The 19967-nt window shown below is 46.3% G+C and overlaps 1 protein-coding gene across 3 annotated transcripts; it reads right to left on the bottom strand.

The window, feature by feature from the left end:
• Nucleotides 1–70: 70 nt before the first annotated feature.
• On the bottom strand, nucleotides 71–19879 carry Zfp82 (zinc finger protein 82). 3 transcript variants are annotated; one of them, XM_039093789.2, is made up of 8 exons: nucleotides 19737–19874; nucleotides 18985–19095; nucleotides 16704–16897; nucleotides 14970–15055; nucleotides 13942–14145; nucleotides 13485–13611; nucleotides 8726–8803; nucleotides 71–4344 (listed from the first exon to the last, which is right to left on the bottom strand). In XM_039093789.2, exons 5-8 carry the CDS (start codon nucleotides 13945–13947, stop codon nucleotides 2978–2980), a joined length of 1578 nt encoding a protein of 525 aa, XP_038949717.1. In that variant the 5' UTR covers nucleotides 13948–14145; nucleotides 14970–15055; nucleotides 16704–16897; nucleotides 18985–19095; nucleotides 19737–19874; the 3' UTR covers nucleotides 71–2977. The 3 variants fall into 3 exon arrangements, with proteins under 3 accessions (XP_038949717.1, XP_006255213.1, XP_017456906.1); XM_006255151.5 differs by having other exon boundaries at nucleotides 8726–8806; XM_017601417.3 differs by lacking the exon at nucleotides 13942–14145 and having other exon boundaries at nucleotides 19737–19879.
• Between the last annotated feature and the right edge of the window lie 88 nt (nucleotides 19880–19967).

The raw sequence follows: 19967 nt of genomic DNA on the forward strand, positions 1-19967 counted from the left end.
AAAAAGAATATAAACTGATAAAAATAATCTTGCTTTTTGTTAAACACTTTACAAAACTTATTACACAGAGTAAGAAACATACTGATATTTAATAAGACATTTTTCCGTGATTATATACAGCATTGATCAATAAGTAGTTTAGGGTCGTGGAGATGGCTCCGAGGTTTATTACTTGCCACACAGGCTTAAAAACTGGAAGGCTTAAAAACTGGAATTCAGATCCCTAGAACCTACATAGAGGCTGGGTGGGCATGGCGGACCCACCCGTAATTTCAGATTTGAAAGGCAGAGACAGAGGACACCTAGAGCAAGCTGGCTTGCTAGAACAGCCACACTGGTGAGCCCGGGTCTGACTGAGCCACCTGGCCTCATTGAATAAAGTGGAAAAGCCATTGAAGATGATTCCCCAAAATCAACCTTAGGCTTCCACATGCACAGAAATTCTCACACATACAAAACATGCAAACACATACATGCACACCACATACACAAAAGGGAAAATGAAAATATACAGGTCTAAATAGATGTACATATAGAAAGGGCAAGTAATTTTCTGATTGAAAAAAAATCACATTTTGAGTTGTTTGGGATTTGTTTCAGAATTGGGGTGGGGCCCAGGGCCTTTTGCCTGCCCTTTACCACCGAGCTGTTCTGCATCCCCTAAAAATAACCATTTTCGTTCCAAAGGAGCAAGCGCCTGTTTGCATATGACAGATGCTTTCTTTGTCATACAGTGACAAACCCCGGCTGCCATGCTGCGGTTCCCATCCTTGCGTTTTGGTTACAGCCTGGTCTGCACAGCGCCTCACCTTTAACAGGTAATGCAAAAGGGAGTTCCGTGGTGCGGCCTGAGACACACTGATTTAGATAAAGAGAAACCTTTTCTGCTGTCCTTTTAATAACCCATGGGATCCGAGGATACACAGTATCTAGGGTTGTTTGGCAACAGCATTTTCTTTCTGTGCCATGAAGTAAGGAGTACAGTTCTCTAGAACACTTCCAGACATCTGGGCAGATAAGCCTTTGTGACCGCGCACAGCTGAGACCCCAGCCCTTGGCAAGTAGAGGCGAGAGCATCAGACCTGTCCCAGAATATCCTCTGCTAGGAAGTTAAGTGTGAGGCAGGTCTTGGATGAGGAGAGGGTGAGAGAGGAGGAAAACCAAACTTAACTCCCTCCTGCCCATAAAAATATATAACTTCAAATTCTATCACTTAATCACTGGTGGCTAGAATTTTCTTCCCTCCTCTTCCTCTTCCTCTTCTTTTTCCTCTTCTTCCTCCTCTTCTTCCTCCTCTTCCTCCTCCTCCTCCTCCACCTCCTTCTCCTCTTCTTTTCTTTTTGAGTGTTTCAAGACAAGGTTTCTCTGTGCAGCCCTGGCTATCCTGGAACTCACTCTGCAGCCCTGGCTGGCCTGGAACTCAGAGATGCACCAGCCTCTGGCTCTAGAGTACTGGGATTAAAGGTGGCACCATGATGTCCTGAGCCTTAGAATTTTCTAATAAGGAAGTTTTCATTGACAATGGTTGTTATGAAATGAGAGGATACATATTCCATTCTTCCTTTATCAACTATGTCCTAGTATGCTTTGTAGCAGATCAATCCATTTGAGAAAAGGAAGAAAAAGAAGGCAGAGGGAACAGCTCTTAAATGGCTATGGTGGTCACAATGAGAGGACAAAGGGGTGAGCACAGGGGATCCCCATTAGCTAAAATAGGATAATTTGGTGCATTAAAAAATGCTACAATACAGTGATATTTTTAAAAAATAGGAATTATCATAGATGATTAGCTTTTTTTATGCTGTCTTTACTAAATATTGACTGGAACTGCAGAAAATAGACTGTTTTATTGGCAAATTGCAAAGAATTTCACACTGAATATTCTAATGAGTGGACTAGGGGAATATTCACTGCAAGGCCCTGGGTTCAATCCTCAGTCCTGTACCATCACAGCACAATACAAACACAAGCACAGCCACACACACACTGGAAGTGATGAGGCGAACCTAGAACTCCAGCATTCTGGAGACTGAGGTAGGAGGACCTGGAGCTCAAGGTCCGAGTTCAACGGCAAGTCTCAGCCTAGTGTGGGTTACACAGTAAGACCCCATAAAACGACAAAAGCAAACACTTTAAACCAGGTTCATACAGCTAAAGTTCAAGGAGAGATAAACTTTGGAAGGCATTTCTATAGTCATCATACCTGGAATCACTTACATGAATTCTAAAGAGTAATAAATAGTAAGTCTTTATCATAAATTTAATATCTTTCAACAGTGAGCATATATTATTTTATGATCATGTGGCCAGCTGATTTTTCTGTTCTGCGTGATGTCAGCTGAAGTCACTCAGTGGCATTCAGTTGGTGGCTGTTCGAGAAGATCCAAAACTATTCCAGTCCAGTGACTAGTCTCATGAGCATACACAGAAGTGGGTTTCAGTGAAGGCCTCTGCCTACCTGTATAGTCCCCATGGCCTCTCCACATGGTCTCTTCAGCCAGATTTTCAAATCCACAGTTCAGGACTCGAGAGGATATTCTGAGATGAGGCAGCCCTAACGGTGAAGCCTGGGCCCTGACAGGGGTCCTGGAATGCTGCTACTATGTTCCCCTGGGCAGAGCTGCATCTGGCCGTGGTCCAAGGAAAGGATGAGGGCTGCGCAACTTGATGGAGTTTAGAACTTGCAGCCATTTGTTCCCAGTCTTGGATCAGCACTTCACAAATGAGGGAAACTACAGAGCAGAGCGTCTGAGTGCTTTAACCTAACTGAAGTGAAGGAACAGGGGTCATTTTCCCCGCATTTGTCCACACACAGGACCGTAGAAGAAGCACACTGAAGCATGGTGGTGGAGAGCAGACTGGAGCACAGTGGCACTCATTACATTGACATATTCCTTTCATGATCTAAAACTGCTTGTGCCAGGTCAGTTACAGTGTGAACACTCACAGAATGTTCTAGGAGACTGCTAAGACTTTGTTACACTTGGACACTATGAACCTTCAGATGATGGGTGAGGTGTGAGTGCTGTCTGAAGGCCTTTTTACACTCCTTACACTCATAGGGTTTCTCGCCAGAATGGATTCTCAGATGTTGGATAAGAGAGGAATTGAGTCGAAAGGCCTTCCTACACTCCTTACACTCGAAGGGCTTCTCACCAGTATGGATGCTCTGGTGTAGGGTAAGTTTCTGACGCAATCTAAAAGACTTCCCGCATTCCTTACATGTGTAGGGCTTCTCCCCAGCGTGGATACTCTGATGCTGTGTGAGCTGTGAGAGCAGTCTGAAGGCTTTCCCACATTCTTTACAGTCATAGGGTTTGACCCCAATATGAATGCTCTGATGAGAAATAAGCTGGGAGTACCGGCTGAAGGCCTTCCAGCACTCCTTGCACTCGTAAGGCTTTTCTCCAGTATGGATTCTGTGATGGAGAATTAGATGGTAGCCCCGGCTGAAGGTCTTCCCGCACTCGTTACATTCATAGGGCTTCTCCCCGGTATGAATCCTCTGGTGCAGTGTTAGCTGTTGTCGAACTCTAAACGCCTTCCCACAGTCCTTGCATTCATAGGGCTTCTCCCCAGTGTGAAGTTTGTGATGAACTCTAAGGCCAGAGCCACACAAAAAGTCTTTCCCACACTCTTTGCACGCATAGAGTCTGTCGGCCACGTTAAGCTTCTGATGTCGGGTGAGGTGCGCGTACTGCCTGAAGGCCTTCCCACACTCCTTACACACGTAGGGCTTCTCCCCAGTGTGGATGCGCTGGTGGAGAGTGAGCTGTCCCCGTACCCTGAAGGCCTTCCCGCACTCTTTACATGCGTAGGGCTTCTCGCCGGTGTGAAGCTTCTGGTGCGCTCTGAGGTCTGGGCCATATATGAAAGCCTGCCCACACTCCTTACATTCATACAGTTTTTCACCGGAATGCAGCCTCTGGTGCCTGGTGAGGTGTGCGGTCTGCCTGAAGGCCATCCCGCACTCCTTACACTCATAGGGCTTCTCGCCGGTGTGGATTCTGTGGTGAAAAGTGAGCTGTTGGCGGACTCGAAACGCCTTCCCACAGGCGTCGCACTCATAGGGTTTCTCCACAGAAGGGATCCTCTGCCGTGTAGTCAATGTGCACTTTTCGGACGAGGACACTCTTTCGGATGTGTGTTTCACCTGACTGAGATAGCCCTCCCGAGAACCCTCTTGTCTTTCCTGTCTTCTTCTTGACGCCCACTCATGTTTTAACAAGAGGCTCTTCAGGCCACTGTTCCCGATTCTTTCCATTATCTTCCACTGGGATAAACTCACTGCATAAACACCATTCTCTGAGAACAACTGGTGGGTCTCATCCTTCACTCCCGAATCTGAAAGAAAGCAGGAAAGCAAACACATGCCGCTTGCTTTTTCTAAAGAAGCGAACTTTCTACATTAGAAATAGAAGACGATGAAGGTAACGGCCAACCAAACTCAAAGTCGTCTCGTGTAATTAGGGGTGGGATAGAATAAGAGGCAAAGAGGACCTCATATAAAAGAGAGTAGTAATTAGGCAAACATTTTTAGTCACTGGGTCAGGGATGAGGTGTGGTTCAAATATTCAGAGAAGCTTATCACAAACACCATTCGAAGCTGGACGTGGTGGCACACGTCTCTCATCCCAACACCTGGGAGGCAGAAGGAGGAGCATCTATGTGAGCTTGAGGCCAGATTGGTCTACACAGGGAGTTCCAGGACAGCCAGGGCTACACAGTGAGACCCTGTCTCAAAAACAAAACAAAAACAACAAAAAACCCACAAATAAACAACAACGATAAAACCCAAATACTGTTTAAATGCCACCAAAACCACCTGGATAAGACTACAATTCTTGCTTCCATTTTTCATGTTTTGTTTATATGTGTGATGTGTATGTGTGACATATTTTGCATGTGTGTGGGTACACACTGGAAGGGGGCATGAGGAGGCCTGAGGTTGATGTCAGGAACCACCCTCAATCTATCCTTCATCTTCCTCCTCCAGACGGGGTCTTTCAAACAAACCCAGAACTCACCAACATGGCTAAGTCTTGCCTGCCCGCGTGCTCTAGGCAATCCTCTGTCTCTGCCTTCCCAGGCTGGAATTTCTGCTGGATCCACTCACCCACCTGTCCTTTACACTGCCTCTGGGGAACCAAATACATTTGTGCAGCAAGCACTTTAACTTGTGCCAGCTCCCCAAACCAGACTCTCATCTGGGGGCTGGAGAGAGGCTCAGTGGTTAGGAGCACTCCTACTCCTGCAGAGCAGATTGATTTCCTTATTTTATAGGTATGCCTTTGGTCTACGCGTATTTATGGGCGCTATGAACACACAGAGGTCAGAGGAGGGTGTTGGAGCCCCTGGCCAGGGATTTACAGATGTTTGTGGTCCACCATGTGGATTTGGAAAGGGAACCTGGGAGCTCTGCGACAGCAGCGGTCCTCTTAACCGTGGACCCAGCGGGTCTCTTAGTTCCTACACCTTGTCAGTCTGAACCTGGAAATTAGCAGGGACCAGCAAGCCCCAGGGACCCAGCACTGAGACAGCCATCGTTTAAATAGACGCTGACTCTTCCCTCGGGTTCCTTTGTTCACACAGCAAGCACTTTGACAACCGAGACTTCTCTCCCATTCCACGTCTCCATCATTGATAATCTTACAGTCTCACGGTTATCATTGTTCTTCCTTTCTCTAGTAAGTTTATAAAAAGTGCTCGAGGTAGAACGCAGGTCTTACACAGCTTACACTGAGATAGTTCAGCCTCAACTTCCCTTACCTGAAAGGCGCCTAAAGTCAGACACAATCTTAACTTACTCCACACTAAACAGTAAGCTCACAGAACAATGGAGTTTGACTCATTTATTTATCTGAACACACGGCTCTGCCCCTAACCCGTCATGGTTTACTCTCAGTGGCTAACTGTCCTCCTCATGACTCTAAGCTCGTGCCGTTATATGAACATGTGGGACAGGAAGCTCACTCAGGCCTCCTCCTTTGCAGCTGCCTCTGCTCATTCTTTCCCCTTTCCTTGTGGTACTCGAGGCTTCTCATATGGTTGTTTTGGCTGGGTTCCCTCCTGTCAGTGTCCATCCATCCATCATGTCCTCCCTCCCCCTGCCCCCGTCACAGAGCTGCAGTCACTATCCCTGTGTCTATCACCGCACAGCACGGAGGAACTGCTCTCCCTTGCTCGTCTGATCAGATGTTCGGTTGTCCCTCCTCCCCTTGCTCTGCTCTTCTCCACTCCCTTCCTTCATTAGAGACCTTTCTGAATTTCTGAGACTATAACTAGGTAATGGCAGCAAAAGCTCTCGCACGTATCTGAATAGAAGGGCTGGCTGACAGGACTGCAGGACCTGAAGACCAGAGGACAGCAAGCCCAGAGCAGGAGTCAGAGGAAAATCCTGTGCTCAGTGACCCACGTCAAAGAGAATGAGGTTTTCAATCATTACGGTTGTGGGCCTGTGTAAAAAGTTGAAATCATACGGGTATTTTCTACTAAAACCAGAAAGAATGAAAACAGCAAGTTCATTTAAAAATTGAAATATAGGGGTTGGGGATTTAGCTCAGTGGTAGAGCGCTTGCCTAGCAAGCGCAAGGCCCTGGGTTCAGTCCCCAGCTCAAAACAAAACAAAACAAAACAAAACAAAACAAAAAAAAAAAGAACCAAAAAAAAATTTTTTTTTTCACAAACCCATGACCGCAGCACTCGGGAGGCTGAGATAAGAATGTGGCAAACTCAGTTAATTCCAGGCTGGGCACTTCATCAAGGCCCTGTCTCAAAACACCATGTAGAAAGGGACAAAGGATGTAGCCATGTAGCTCTGTGGTAGAATGCTCGCCTAAGGGGTGAAGTCCTGGGTTCTATACACAGCACGAAAAACAAAACGACAACAGCAAAACAGCAACCCAAGAGCCAACACAGAAGTAACAAATGGCACACCATGCCTGTGCTAATACAAGATTACAATTTATAGCAGTGGCACTTGGGAAGCCGGGGCAGAGGGCTGTCTCGGGACAAACAAAGCTAAATGAATAAATGACAAAGTGGGCATTTTAGAACATAGACCACTGGCGATGGATTCAAAGCCTAGCTAAAACAGCTGTTTCCCAGGAGAATACAATTGGCCGCCAAGAATAGAAAAGCTTTAGGGAGAGTCCATCTAAACTTAGCTGAAAGCTAAGAACTAAGAACCTGGCTCATGGCATGACTCCCACTAAAGACGGCTTTAAAAGAACGCACTGCCCCTAAGCGTGCGGCCTTCTATGATCCAGCAGATGAAAGGCCGGCCTTCCTGGAGCCTCTCCAGCTCACTAAACAGACACTCCAGAGACGAGGATTACCAGGAATCTTTCAGCAGCATTCTGTTTAAGTTTTATTTATTTTATTTCATGGGCGTTGGCGTTTTGCCTGCATGCATGTCTGTGTGAGGGTGTCAGATACCCTGGAACTGCAGTTATAGACAGCTGTGAGCTGCATGTGGCTGCTGAGGATGGAATCAGGGTCCTCTGCAAGAGCAGCCAGTGCCCTTAACTGCTGAGCCGCCTCTCCAGCCCAAGCCTCCGGAGCAGCCTTTTTGATCACCCATTGACAGAGCACAGCACTGAGGTGACCCCACACAGTTCTTCCAAAAACAGCCTTTACTCTCCACTTGTTTCCCCAGGATTTACAGCTCCCACCTAAAGCCTGGTTTCTGTGTCTTATCAGCCCATGTATAAAATGGCGTATACAGCTGGACAGATGGCTCAGCAGTGAAGAGAGGGCTGTGTTTGGAGAGGACCCAGGTCCCATTGCTAGATCTCACATAGTGGCTCACAAACACTTATATGTCTATTTCCAGAAAATGCAATGTCCTCTTCTGACTGCTTTGGGCACCAGACACACATGTGATACACAGACAAACATGCAGGAAAGACAGTAACAGGCATGAAATACATGCATCTCAGTCTGAAATCTGAAACACGTTTTCTCCCCAGCGTTCTGAATAGGAGATACTGGGCCTACTCTAGTATTTATTCTAGTCTTCTTAGGAAGTGACTAATAACGAATTTCAGAGATAGTTGGTGGTCAGGTTTACTTTGGACTATCTCAGATTTGGGTTCTCAGAACGGGAATACTATGTTTGCATAGAATATTACCCTTATAGTTTTATTTCACTGAGAAAATAACATTAAAAAATCTGGCACTGGGGACTGGAGAGATGGCTCAGCAGTTAGGAGCACTGACTGCTCTTCCAGAGGTCCTGAGTTCAATACCCAGCAACCACATGGTGGCTCACAACCATCTATGATGATGTCTGATGCCCTCTTCTGGTGTCTGAAGACAGCTACAGCATACTTACATATAATAAATAAATAAATAAATCTTAAAAAAAAAAAAAAGAGAGAAGTTGTGTGAGGGAAGGCGAGACAGAATGCTCCCCTGGTTATAACCTTAAAAGCTTCCCGGGGCTGATGATGAAGCAAGAGACCAGGCTTCGCCTCAGCACCACAAACAGGGAAACCTCGTGAACACAGCAGAGCTTCCCGAGGTGCCAGCATGTGCTCTTCCCTCTGCTGGCTTTTCCTCACAGCTCTCCATTACAGCCCGCCACTCTGCTTTCTAGCTATGTGTGTCCTCTGTGCTGACGCCGACAGTCCCTATCCTAGGGGCCGGCTCAGTGTCCACCTGTCTGGTGTGTCTCTTTTTCAAGTAGCTGCTGTGCTCCCCAAGCCTGACAGACAGTTCTTACCCGGACACCGTCTTCTTTTCCAGGGCTCTTTCCCTTGCTCCAGCAAGGAAATCACATCTGGCTTAGAAATGAAGCATCCTGCTTGGAAGAAAAGAAACATGAGGTAACGAGGAAATTAAAAGTGAATTCGAAATGTCTTTGGTTCATTTTAGTGAGATGTGTTACCAAGCATAGGTTAGCATGACAACCAATAAAGTCCTTAGAGAAGGGAACAGTCACATTAAGGTCATCAAAGAACTCTAGTGGGGCAGTGGGCAAGCTGCCCGTTTGCTTCAGCTTCCTTAGCAATAGTGAGAGGGTCTACTACAGGGGCTGGAGAGGTGGCTCAGTGGTTAAGCCTGGGCTCTTGCAGAGGGCCCAGGTTCCCAGATCCCATAACTCCTTCCAGCTTGTACTCTAACTCGGGAGTCTGCCACCCTCTTCTGGCTTCCTCGGGTACTGTGGTCACATGCACATACCAGGACACACAGACACGTAATTGAAAGGTTAAAAAATCATTAAAAATTATTTATTGTAGCTGGGTATGGTGGATCATGCCTACAGTTCCAGCACTTGGGGTCTGAGGCAGGACGACGCTAAAGTTGAATTTGAGGTCAGTCTGGGATACAGAAATATTGTTTCAATAATAGTAACAAATGTCTGAGTCACTGAGTCACTGTAATTACATTAATATCTATGTATACCTAAGCACTACCTAACTGAACTGTGTATATTCTGTTAGTTATTAATGTTATTACTTTACTGAGAGGAAAGCAAGTAGCCTCCTAAGAGACACTTCCTGACATTTCTCTCTGCCTTTGAGTGGCTGTTTGTACATCTACTGTGTCAAGTGTAATGTGCTCCATGCACTGGTTGGTGTGGTGTGTGTGCATATGTGCAAGTCCATGTTTGTGCATATGTGTGTGGAGAGCAGAGACTGACATCAGTTGTCTTCTTTTTTTCTTTTTCTTTTCGGAGCTGGGGACCGAACCCAGGGCCTTGTGCTTGCTAGGCAAGCGCTCTACCACTGAGCTAAATCCCCAACCCCCAGTTGTCTTTCTTCAATGGCTCTCTCCCATTTTTATTATTTGTGTGTATGTTCAGAGGATAACTTTCAGGAGTCGGGTCCCTCTCTTCACCTGGATGAAACAGGGTCTCTCTCATTTCTGCTGGGCTGCAACCCAGGCCGGTTGACAAGCTTCTGGGCGAGTCTCCTGTCTTCACTTGCCATTTCACCACAAGAGGGACACAGATTCATGCCACCGCAGGAGGTGTTGCTATATAAGATCCAGGAACTGAATCCGGGTTACTGGGCTTACATTTCTCCTGCTTCTAACCACTGGGCTGTTTCTTTGGCCTTTCAACTTAATTTCTAAAATGAGGTCCTTCATTAAGCTTGAAGGTCACTGGTATGGCCGGGCTGACTGGCCAATAAGCTTCTCTGTGTCCTGACCCAGGACCTGGGTTACAAAAGTGTGAGACCACCACTGTCTTTACACTTGGGTCCTGCATCCCAAATCAGGCACTAGGCTCCATGGCAAACACTCTCCCAACTGAACCACGGTCCCAGCCTCACTTACTCTATTTCTTATGATAGTTTCAAACTTCGGCATGAAAGTTGGTAAGACTGATGGTTCCTTAGCAAAGGTAAGGGACTGGGTTACCCTGTAAAGAAATCCTGGTGATTTCACCACTATATAAATATATACGTTCTTTGATAGAGATAAACTAAGAAACAAGAGATAGCTGTTTTCCATAGGTATACCAACAATGAAACATCTAAAGCAATTTGGAGTTCAAAAACCAAGGGGTAGCCAGTGTGGTGGATCAGCAGGTAAAGACCCTTTCAGTCAAGACTGATGGTCTGAGTTCAGTCCCCAGGGCCCACATGGTGAAAGGGGAGAACCCTCTGACCTCTACACGTCACTGCACAGACATGGCTCCTTCCCCATCTACATAAATAAAGATTTGAAAAATGAAATCAGAGCCAGGCCGTGGTGGTGCACACCTTTAATCCTAGCACTCAGAACAGAGCCAAGTAGATCTCTGTGTGTTCGAGACCAGCCTGGTCCACAGAGCTGGTTCCAGGACAGCCAAGGCTACACAGAGAAACCCTGACTCAAAAAACAATCAAAAACTAAAGCAAAACAAAAAGTGAAATGTTTTCTTTGAAATGATACGACTGTTATTCACCTACATTTAAAGTCTAGCTCCTAGCTGGCCCATCACTTATCTACTGAGAGGTAGTGTGGATGCAAGGGTGACTGACGCCCCCTCCCCTAACCCTCCACCCTCACAACCTGGGGCAGTTAGAACAGTCCCTGCCTGGGCAACACAGTAGAGCTGGCCCTGATGGCAAAGGCATGGTGAGCCACCCCAAGGGTGAGAGGGCAGAGAGCTGGCCCAGCCATTGGAAGCTGCAGCACTTGGGAGACTAGGCCAGTCCTTGACTGGGAGCACAGCGGAGCTGACTCTGGAGTAGTGGGTGCAGGTAAGCAGTCATGAGAGGAGGACTGACCCTGCCTCCTGTGGATGGCAGCATCCTGCAGATGGCAGCAGAGAGTGGCCTAGCAAGAGCAGAGCTGGAGAGCTCCCCCTGGTGGTGAGGATAAGGAAGAGCCAGTGGACTGACCAGCTCACCTACCACCCAGGTCCCAAACCAGGGTTCTGAGTTGTCCCACTCCAAAATCTCTATCATCAGTGGATGGTTGGGACCCATGAAAGGGCCAGTCCTGACGATCCGAAGATGCAGGATCTCCATGACACAGGGTGACAACAGGGTATATGGGAGGAGTCCCAGTGAGGATCCAATATTGATGGTATCACAGAAGTCAGAGATCTCAATGACTCATTGCAATCACCATTTACAAGTGAAGATGTGTGGACAGAGGGATACACCGTGGGACACACTGTGACATACTACAGCTTCCACGATGAGATGTTTCTAGGCTTTGATTTAGTGTAAGTCTGTCTGTCTGTCTGTGTATGTGTCTTTCTGTCTCTCTTCTCTTTCTTTGTCTCTGTCTCTGTCTTTGTGTTTGTGTGTATGTATGTTTGTCTGTCTCTCTCTGTGTCTGTCTCTCTTGTGTGTGCCTCTCTCTCTCTCTCTCTCTCTCTGTGTGTGTGTGTGTGTGTGTGTGTGTGTGTGTGTGTGTGTGTGTGTGGTGGTTTGTGTTTTCATGCTAATTATGCTATCCAAAAACCTGTTTGCAGTGTCCCACACATAGGACTAAAGGAAATCTGTCCTCAGTTGATTTTTGGCTAGTCAATAAAGTTACCAGAGGCCAATGGCTGGGCAGGGAACAAAGGTGGGACTTTTAGGATTCCTGGGAATGAACCGAGGAAGGGGGAAGAAAGGATTCTATCATGATGAGGACATAGGAGTCAGACTATGCCAAAAAGGTACAGGAGGGGGACACAGCTGACATGTAGGTGCAGGGGGAAAGTGGCCCCAGGAGAACTGCCCAGCAGGGTCCAGGGTAGCAAAGATGAAGTATAGATTCATGAACACCAAAGGGAGTGCATGTTAGACACATGGAGTTAGGGAGTGGCCTGACCATTGAGCTGTTTAAGGTATTTAAAATATAAGGCTGTGTCTGTGTGTCTGTCATTCATGAATCCTAAACACTAGGGAGTAGAGGAGGCATGCACCCGCCAAGGAGTTTAGAGTGGATTAACAATTCACTGCTTCGTGTGTGTGTGTGTGTGTGTGTGTGTGTGTGTGCGTGTGTGTGTGTGTGCATGCATGCGTGTGTGTATGTGTGGTGTGTATATGTGTGTGTGTGGTGTGCATGTGCGTGTGTGTGTGTGTGTGTGTGTGCGTGTGTTATTTTGGGAGAGAGGTTGCAAGGGTGAAGGGTGGATATGACAGGACGATGAATGGGATGGGGTACATGATCTGAAACTCACAAAGAATCAATAAAAAGACAGATGGCATGGCAGAGGGTAAGGGCACTTGCTGCAGTTCTGAGTTCATTCTAGAATGCATACAGAGGAAGAAGAGAACCAATTTTCAAAAGTTGTCTTCTGACCTCCACATGCTTGCTATAATACATGCACGCCCCTCCCGCCAACACACACGGTAGAGAGATACATTGATAGATAGATAGATAGATAGATGATAGATAGATGATAGATAGATGATAGATAGATGATAGATAGATAGATAGATAGATAGATGATAGATAGATAGATGATAGATAGATGATAGGTAGATAGATGATAGATAGATGATAGATAGATAGATAGATGATAGATAGATAGATAGATAGATAGATAGATAGATAGATGATAGATAGATAGATGATAGATAGATGATAGATAGATAGATGATAGATAGATGATAGGTAGATAGATGATAGATAGATGATAGATAGATAGATAGATGGTAGATAAATAGATGATAGATAGATAGATGATAGATAGATAGATGATAGATAGATAGATGATAGATAGATAGATAGATGATAGATAGATAGATGATAGATAGATAGATGATAGATAGATAGATGATAGATAGATAGATAGATGATAGATAGATAGATGATAGATGATAGATAGATAGATAGATGATAGATAGATGATAGATAGATGATAGATAGATAGATAGATGATAGATAGATGATAGATAGATAGATAGATAGATAGATAGATAGATAGATGATAGATAGATAGATGGATTCACAGTCTAATAGTTTGTGGAAGGTTGTCCTGGAGATTCCCAGAGGGCGGGCATGGGTGTGGCAGAGAACACAAAGCTGCTACAGACACCCGCGCTTACCTAGTGAGAGCACATTGTGGTAATTCTCCATCATCACATCCCTGTACAGAGTCCTCTGGTCTAAGTCCAGGCAGTCCCACTCCTCCTTCGAGAAGACTACGGACACATCGCTGAACATCACCGACACCTGCGTGACAAACCATTGACAGCTAAAGCGAAAAAGAGAACTTAACACATTTTTTTTCTTTTTCTTTTTTTCTTTTTTTTTTTTTCCGGAGCTGGGGACTGAACCCAGGGCCTTGCGCCTAGCAAGCGCTCTACCACTGAGCTAAATCCCCAACCCCTTAACACATTTTAAAGCACCGTTTATAGAGAAAATACAAAAGAGGTATTGTGGGAAGCGGGCCATCTGTTTTGAGACAGTGTCCCTATGGAACTCGCTCACTATGTAGCTCAGACCCGCCTCACAGGCTCCAGCTGCTTCTGCCTCCCAAGTGTTGGTGTTCAAAGCACGTACCGCCATGGCTCAGAAGTGGGCCGTATAGTGAGCAGAGCAGCTCGAGCTGAGGTTATAAGATAGAAGAAATGGGGGTCCCGAAGCAAGGTTCTAATGTGTCCAAGAGGATCCTGTTGCCATCCTCTCTCCTCTGTTTTTCTGACAGGAATCATGGTCAGGAGCCATGGCTTTCAGCTGCTATATACTTTGCATGTGTCAGTCTGTCTGGAAAAGGAAACACCGACACAGTTGGACCTGCCTCTAGTTCCAGGCGCGGGAGGCACAGTGGCTGTGTGCTGCCTGGTCTGTCAATCTGACACAAGTGAGAGCCACCTGGGAACGGCCAGCCTCGATTAAGAAACTGCCTCTCTCACACTGGGCTGAGCATGTCTGCAGGACTGACTGATGGGGGAGCACCCAGCCACCATGGGTGCTGCATCCCTGGTCGGGAGGTCCTGGGTTGTTGTATAAGAAGGCAGCTGAGCAAGCCAGGAGGAGCAACCCAGTAAGCAGCGCCCCTCCATGGTCTCTACCTCAGCTCTTGCCTCCAGGTTCCTGCTCTGAGTTCTTCCCATCCTGACTTCCCTTCCTAATGGACTGTAAGCTGTAAAGTGAAATAAATACCCCCCTACCCCACCCCCATTGCTTTTGGGTCCTGGTGTTTATCACAGAGAACTGCTAGGACAGATGTGATGAACAGCACAGGTGGGGAATCAATCGTGAGAGACTACGGAAGCGATACAGAGAGAATGCCTTGTGTACTGTGTGGATGCACTGCCTGTCAATGAAAAAGCCCATGGCCTAGGCTTAGGCAGGAAATAGAGGTGGGATATCCAGGGGAGAGAAAGGATTTCGGGATAGAGCCAGGCTAGGTTAGGTCCACTCAGGAAGATGTGAGGAGATGGACATGTGGTACCTGTGCACAGGTAACCCGCCATGTGGCAAAACGTAGGTTAAAATAAATGGGTTGTCTGTAGTTATGATCTGGTCAGGAAGAGCCTAGCCATGTGGCGGTGTCTCCAGAAGAAGAATATGAACGGTTAACTCACACGGGCCATGGTTCAGAAACTCAGCAACCGCTCCGTCTTCTTTGGAGTTTATTTCTCAGAAGAAGCAGAGTCCACTGAGGTCAGAGCTGGGAGAGGTAAACAAGTCCATGAGATTTTGCCTCACAAGTCTCCAACGATCCCTCCATCTACAGCCACACCATCCCATCCACTCCCCTCAGTTTCAAAAGCACACCTGGATTCACCAAACCTAAAAACGTCCCAAGTCCCGAGTGGCCTAGCAGCCATGACCACTGGGAATCTGTTCCTCAGCTCTCCACAGCCAAGCCAACTTCAAACCGCTCCGACCCTCCACCCGCAGACAGTACAGGCCTGGCATGCACAGCTGCTCCTAGTTTTTATGAATGTTTTATATGTTGCATTGTATCCTCAGGGTCGCTATGTTATATTTATGAGTGGATCAGAAAACCCTCAAGAGGGTTGGGGATTTAGCTCAGTGGTAGAGCGCTTGCCTAGCAAGAGCAAGGCCCTGGGTTCGGTCCCCAGCTTCGAAAAAAAGAATAGAAAAAAAAAAAAAAAGAAAAAGAAAACCCTCAAGAAAGGACACTAAATCAGACTTGTGAAAACTGGAAGTTGGGAAGTAGCATAGCTATATATGGAGCCCTTAATCTCCCCCACAAAGCCAGCTCTCATTCAGGCCTCGCCCCAGCTTGTGAGCCCCAGAATCCCTGCTCCAATCACAGAGACTTGGCATTCATGATTCACTGGAAAACAGAAATAGTGTCAAACTATCGGGATATACAATCTCACTTCAAGAGTATTAATGCTCACATTATCAAGAAGAATATAAGGAAATGGACCATCTAACCAGTATGCCAAGGATCCAGTTTAAAAGTATCTACAGATAGCATTTAATCCAGGCAAAGTGTAGACTCAGAAATTCTACTCTGGGGACTAAACAAATTAATTATATATGTGTTCATTGTGATGGTTTGTATATGCTTGGCTCGGGGAGTCAGACTATTTGGAGGTGTGGCCTTGTTGGAGTAGGTGTGGGCGGGGGTTTAAGACCCTCATCCCAGCTGCCTGGAAGCCAGTCTTCTAGCAGCCTTCAGATGAAGATGTAGAACTCTCAGCTCCTCCTGCACCATGCCTGCCTGGATGCTGCCATGTTCCTGCCTTGATGATACTGGACTGAACCTCTGAACCTGTAAGCCAGCCCCAATTAAATGTTGTCCTTATAAGAGCTGCCTTAGTCATGGTGTCTGTTCCCAGCAGTAAAACCCCAACTAAGACACTCATCAAAGATGTACATAGAAGTATGCTGACAGGGCTGGCAGGGTGGCTCAGTAGGTAAAGACACTCGCCACCAAGACTGATGGCCTGAATTTCACTCCTAGAGACCACATGGTAGAAGAGAATGATTTCCACAAATTGTCCTCTGACCTCTACACACATTCTGTAGGATGGACACATTCACATACATATAAATACATACATACATACACATGCATATGTACATGGATACATACATAAATACATAAGCAAGCAGGCGAGGGGGTACATTGAAAGACATTGTCCATAACAGAAAAAAAGTTGTAAAAAAAAAATCCTTCAAGAGGAAAGAGACTAAGAAACACAGCAACAACAGGATAAAAAGAAACCTGCCATTTTACAATGAGACACATCTTTAAGCGTCAAGATAGAACTGTGCCTGCTTCATATTGCTAAGTAAATTCAGGTAACTACACAGCTGTACTATAATTCTGTACTTACATTCATTTATTCCTGTGTATGATGTAATATGTGGGAGAGGCTATATGGTTGCCACGGCACACGTGTGGAAGTCGGAGGACAACTTGCAGGAGTCTGTTTTCTGCCATGATGTGGAAGAAACTGGATCAAACTCAAGTCCTCAGGCTGGACAGCAAACTCCTCTACCCACTGAGCCATTCACCTGGCCATCATTCCTTAACAAAAACAAACAAAAACCAAAATAAAACAAGGGAATGAGAGATAAAGAAATGGCTCTAGAAGCAGGGGCAGAGGGAATGGGAGAGGGGAGAAAGGGGATAACATTTGAAATGTATATACATAAAATATCCAATAAAAATTAATTAATTAAAAAAAGAAATGGCTTAAGTGTGTATATTGCAGCCAGGAGGTGGTGTGCATGCCTTTAATCCCAGCACTAAGGAGGCAGAGGCAGGTGGATCTCTGAGATAGAATTATAGTCTAGGGTAGCCTGGTCTACAGAGTGAGTTCCAGGACAGCCAATGCTACACAGAGAAACTGTATCAAAAAATAAAACAAGGGAGCTGGAGAGATGGCTCAGCAGTTAAGAGCACTGACTGAGGGGTTGGGGATTTAGCTCAGTGGTAGAGCGCTTGCCTAGGAAGCGCAAGGCCCTGGGTTCGGTCCCCAGCTCCAAAAAAAAGAACCAAAAAAAAAAAAAAAAAAAAAAAGCAAAAAAGCACTGACTGATCTTCCAGAGGTCCTGAGTTCAATTCCCAGCAACCACATGGTGGCTCACAACCATCTGTAATGGGATCCGATGCCCTCTTCTGGTGCGTCTGAAGACAGCAATTGCACTCACATATATAAAATAAATACATCTTTAAAAAAACAACAAAAACAAACAAAACAAAAAGCAACAAAAGAACCAAGTGTATAGAGTGTATATTGCTCTTGCAGAGGATCCCAATTCAATTCCCAGCACGTGTTTCAAAGTGGCTCACAGCCACCCTTAACTTCAGGAGGATCCCATCCCATACCTCTGGTCTCTGGGCACCAGGACTCACATATACATACAGATAACTAACTAAATAATAAAATATGTAGAGAGAGAATCTTTTATAAGCATCACCTGTCAATAACAAATAGGAGGTGGGGAGGAGGACTAAAGAGATGGCTCAGAAGTTAAGAGCACTGGCTGTTCTTCCAGAGAGTCTATGTTTATTCCCAGCAACCACATGGTGGCTCACAACCACCTGTAAAGGGATCTGATGCCCCCTTCTGGCACACAGGTGTATATGCAGACAGAGCACTCACATACATTAAATAAATATTTTTTTAAAAGATTTATTTATTATGTATACAGTGTTCCTCCTGCATGTATGCCTGCGGGCCAGAAGAGAGCACTAGCTCTCACTATAGATGGTTGTGAGCCACCATGTGGTTGTTGGGAATTGAACTCAGGACCTCTAGAAGAGCAGCCAGTGCTCTTAACCACTGAGCCATCTCTCCAGCCCCAAATAAATAAATCTTAAAGAAAAAAAAAAAAAGAGGAGGTGGGACACTGGCAGGAAGAGAGGATTCTGGGAAATAGTGTGAGGATAAAAGACAGACAGACAGACCGGGGGTGGGGGTGAGGTGGTCCGGCGACTGACTCAGAGAGAGACTGTGGGAGAGACGCTGAGGAAGACACCAAGGAAGAAGCGGGAGGTAAGATACACTAACCAAGTGGTAGACATAGAATAGTTGGAATGGGTTAAATAAGTTACAAGCTCGTCAGGAAATGAACAAAGACATTTAATAATACATAATTAGTCCCAGAATCGTCATTTTGGGAGCCGAGGCTGGAAGGATAAACGAATTTGGTTTGTTTTTTTTTTTTTTACAAAAATAAATCCTAAAAATAAATGTACATCACAATTAAATACATATCCATACACACCACTCCCCTTGAACGAGTCACCCCAAATCTCCGCGCTGCCAAACAGCTAATGTTTACGAAGCATTTGTTATTTATGAAGTATCAGCGACCGTTCTAAGAGCCACACAGCATAATATTAAAAATAAAATCCAGTTATAAAAATAAAGCTCAGTCTCCTTGGAGGGAGGTTTTGTCTTTTTTTGTTTGTTTTGTTTTGCTTTTAAGTATTGGAAAGCATTGAAAAGTGGATGCGTGCATAGAGACACTGGGTAGTGTGGGGAGTCAGGCACTGTTTCTAAGAACCAGACGTTTAAAAAATAACGAATGTTCTGATCCACTAAAAAAATTAAAGTACGTTTCGCAGATCAAAGAGGAAGCGATATTTGATCCCCCTGACCTTACCTTTTAAACAGGCAGCGGCAATTTATTCCTTCCCTTCTTGTGAGCGCTTAAAGGCAGGCTGGAGTAGAAGGGAATGTTAACATCCAAACTTTTCTCGGAGCCTTGTCCAGCCTAGTTAAATCAAAGCACAAGACACAACCAGTCCGTCACTACCATTCATCACTCACACACAAGAGGAGAGTTCAGTTGTCTTTTCCTAGTATCTAAGATAGACCAGGGTGGCAGATGGCCAGGAAGTTTACAATAGCTTTCTAGTTGGATCCCACACAGCCTGGACAACGTGTGACTGAGCATGTGTGGTGTGTTGAGGTAACCCTAGGGAACCAGTGGAGGATGTGTTTATTGGGGGACGGGGAAATGGGGGGGAGGAGCGTCGTCCAGGTATAGCATTCTTCTCCCAAGACTGGGAGCTCTTTGCTTTGTTTGCTGGGAGTCTTGTGTGGCGCTCAGGTGAATGGCTGGGGACATGTTCATCTTTGGGACTGAAGTGGTGGCTACGCCGCAGCCGACCCTGGGGCCAGAAACACACACACCACGACCTGGGCAACTTCGCGCGCACAATCGCTCTGCACCCCATTCACGCGCACAAAAGCCGTCGCGCCCTGGCTTCCTGGCCGCACTCAGTCGCTGTGCTATTCCGATGCCCTGCCACGCCCAGCAGGCACAGCTCGCCGCGCTGTTGTCCCCGCGCAGGAACCCAAGGCGCGGCACTAGTCTGAGGGGCGCGAGGCCTCCTCGTCCCCCGCCCTTACCCCGCTCCCTGCAGCGCCTTCACTACGTTCAGAGGACCGGGACCCGGGCTCCGCTCAGTTGCCCCGCCCCACCCCGCTGAGGTGACACCCGCTGCGTCTTCAGACCCTCGAGGGCCTTACAGGGCAATGCGCGGGGGCTGCTGGGACGGCCTCACGCCCCCCAGTGCGCATGCGCCACACTCACTGCCTGGACAGGGAAAGGAGCCGCATCTCAGCTTTTCTTAAGTATTT

Source organism: Rattus norvegicus, chromosome 1 (genome assembly GCF_036323735.1).
Source record: "Rattus norvegicus strain BN/NHsdMcwi chromosome 1, GRCr8, whole genome shotgun sequence".
In the NCBI taxonomy this organism is placed as follows: Eukaryota; Metazoa; Chordata; class Mammalia; order Rodentia; family Muridae; genus Rattus; species Rattus norvegicus.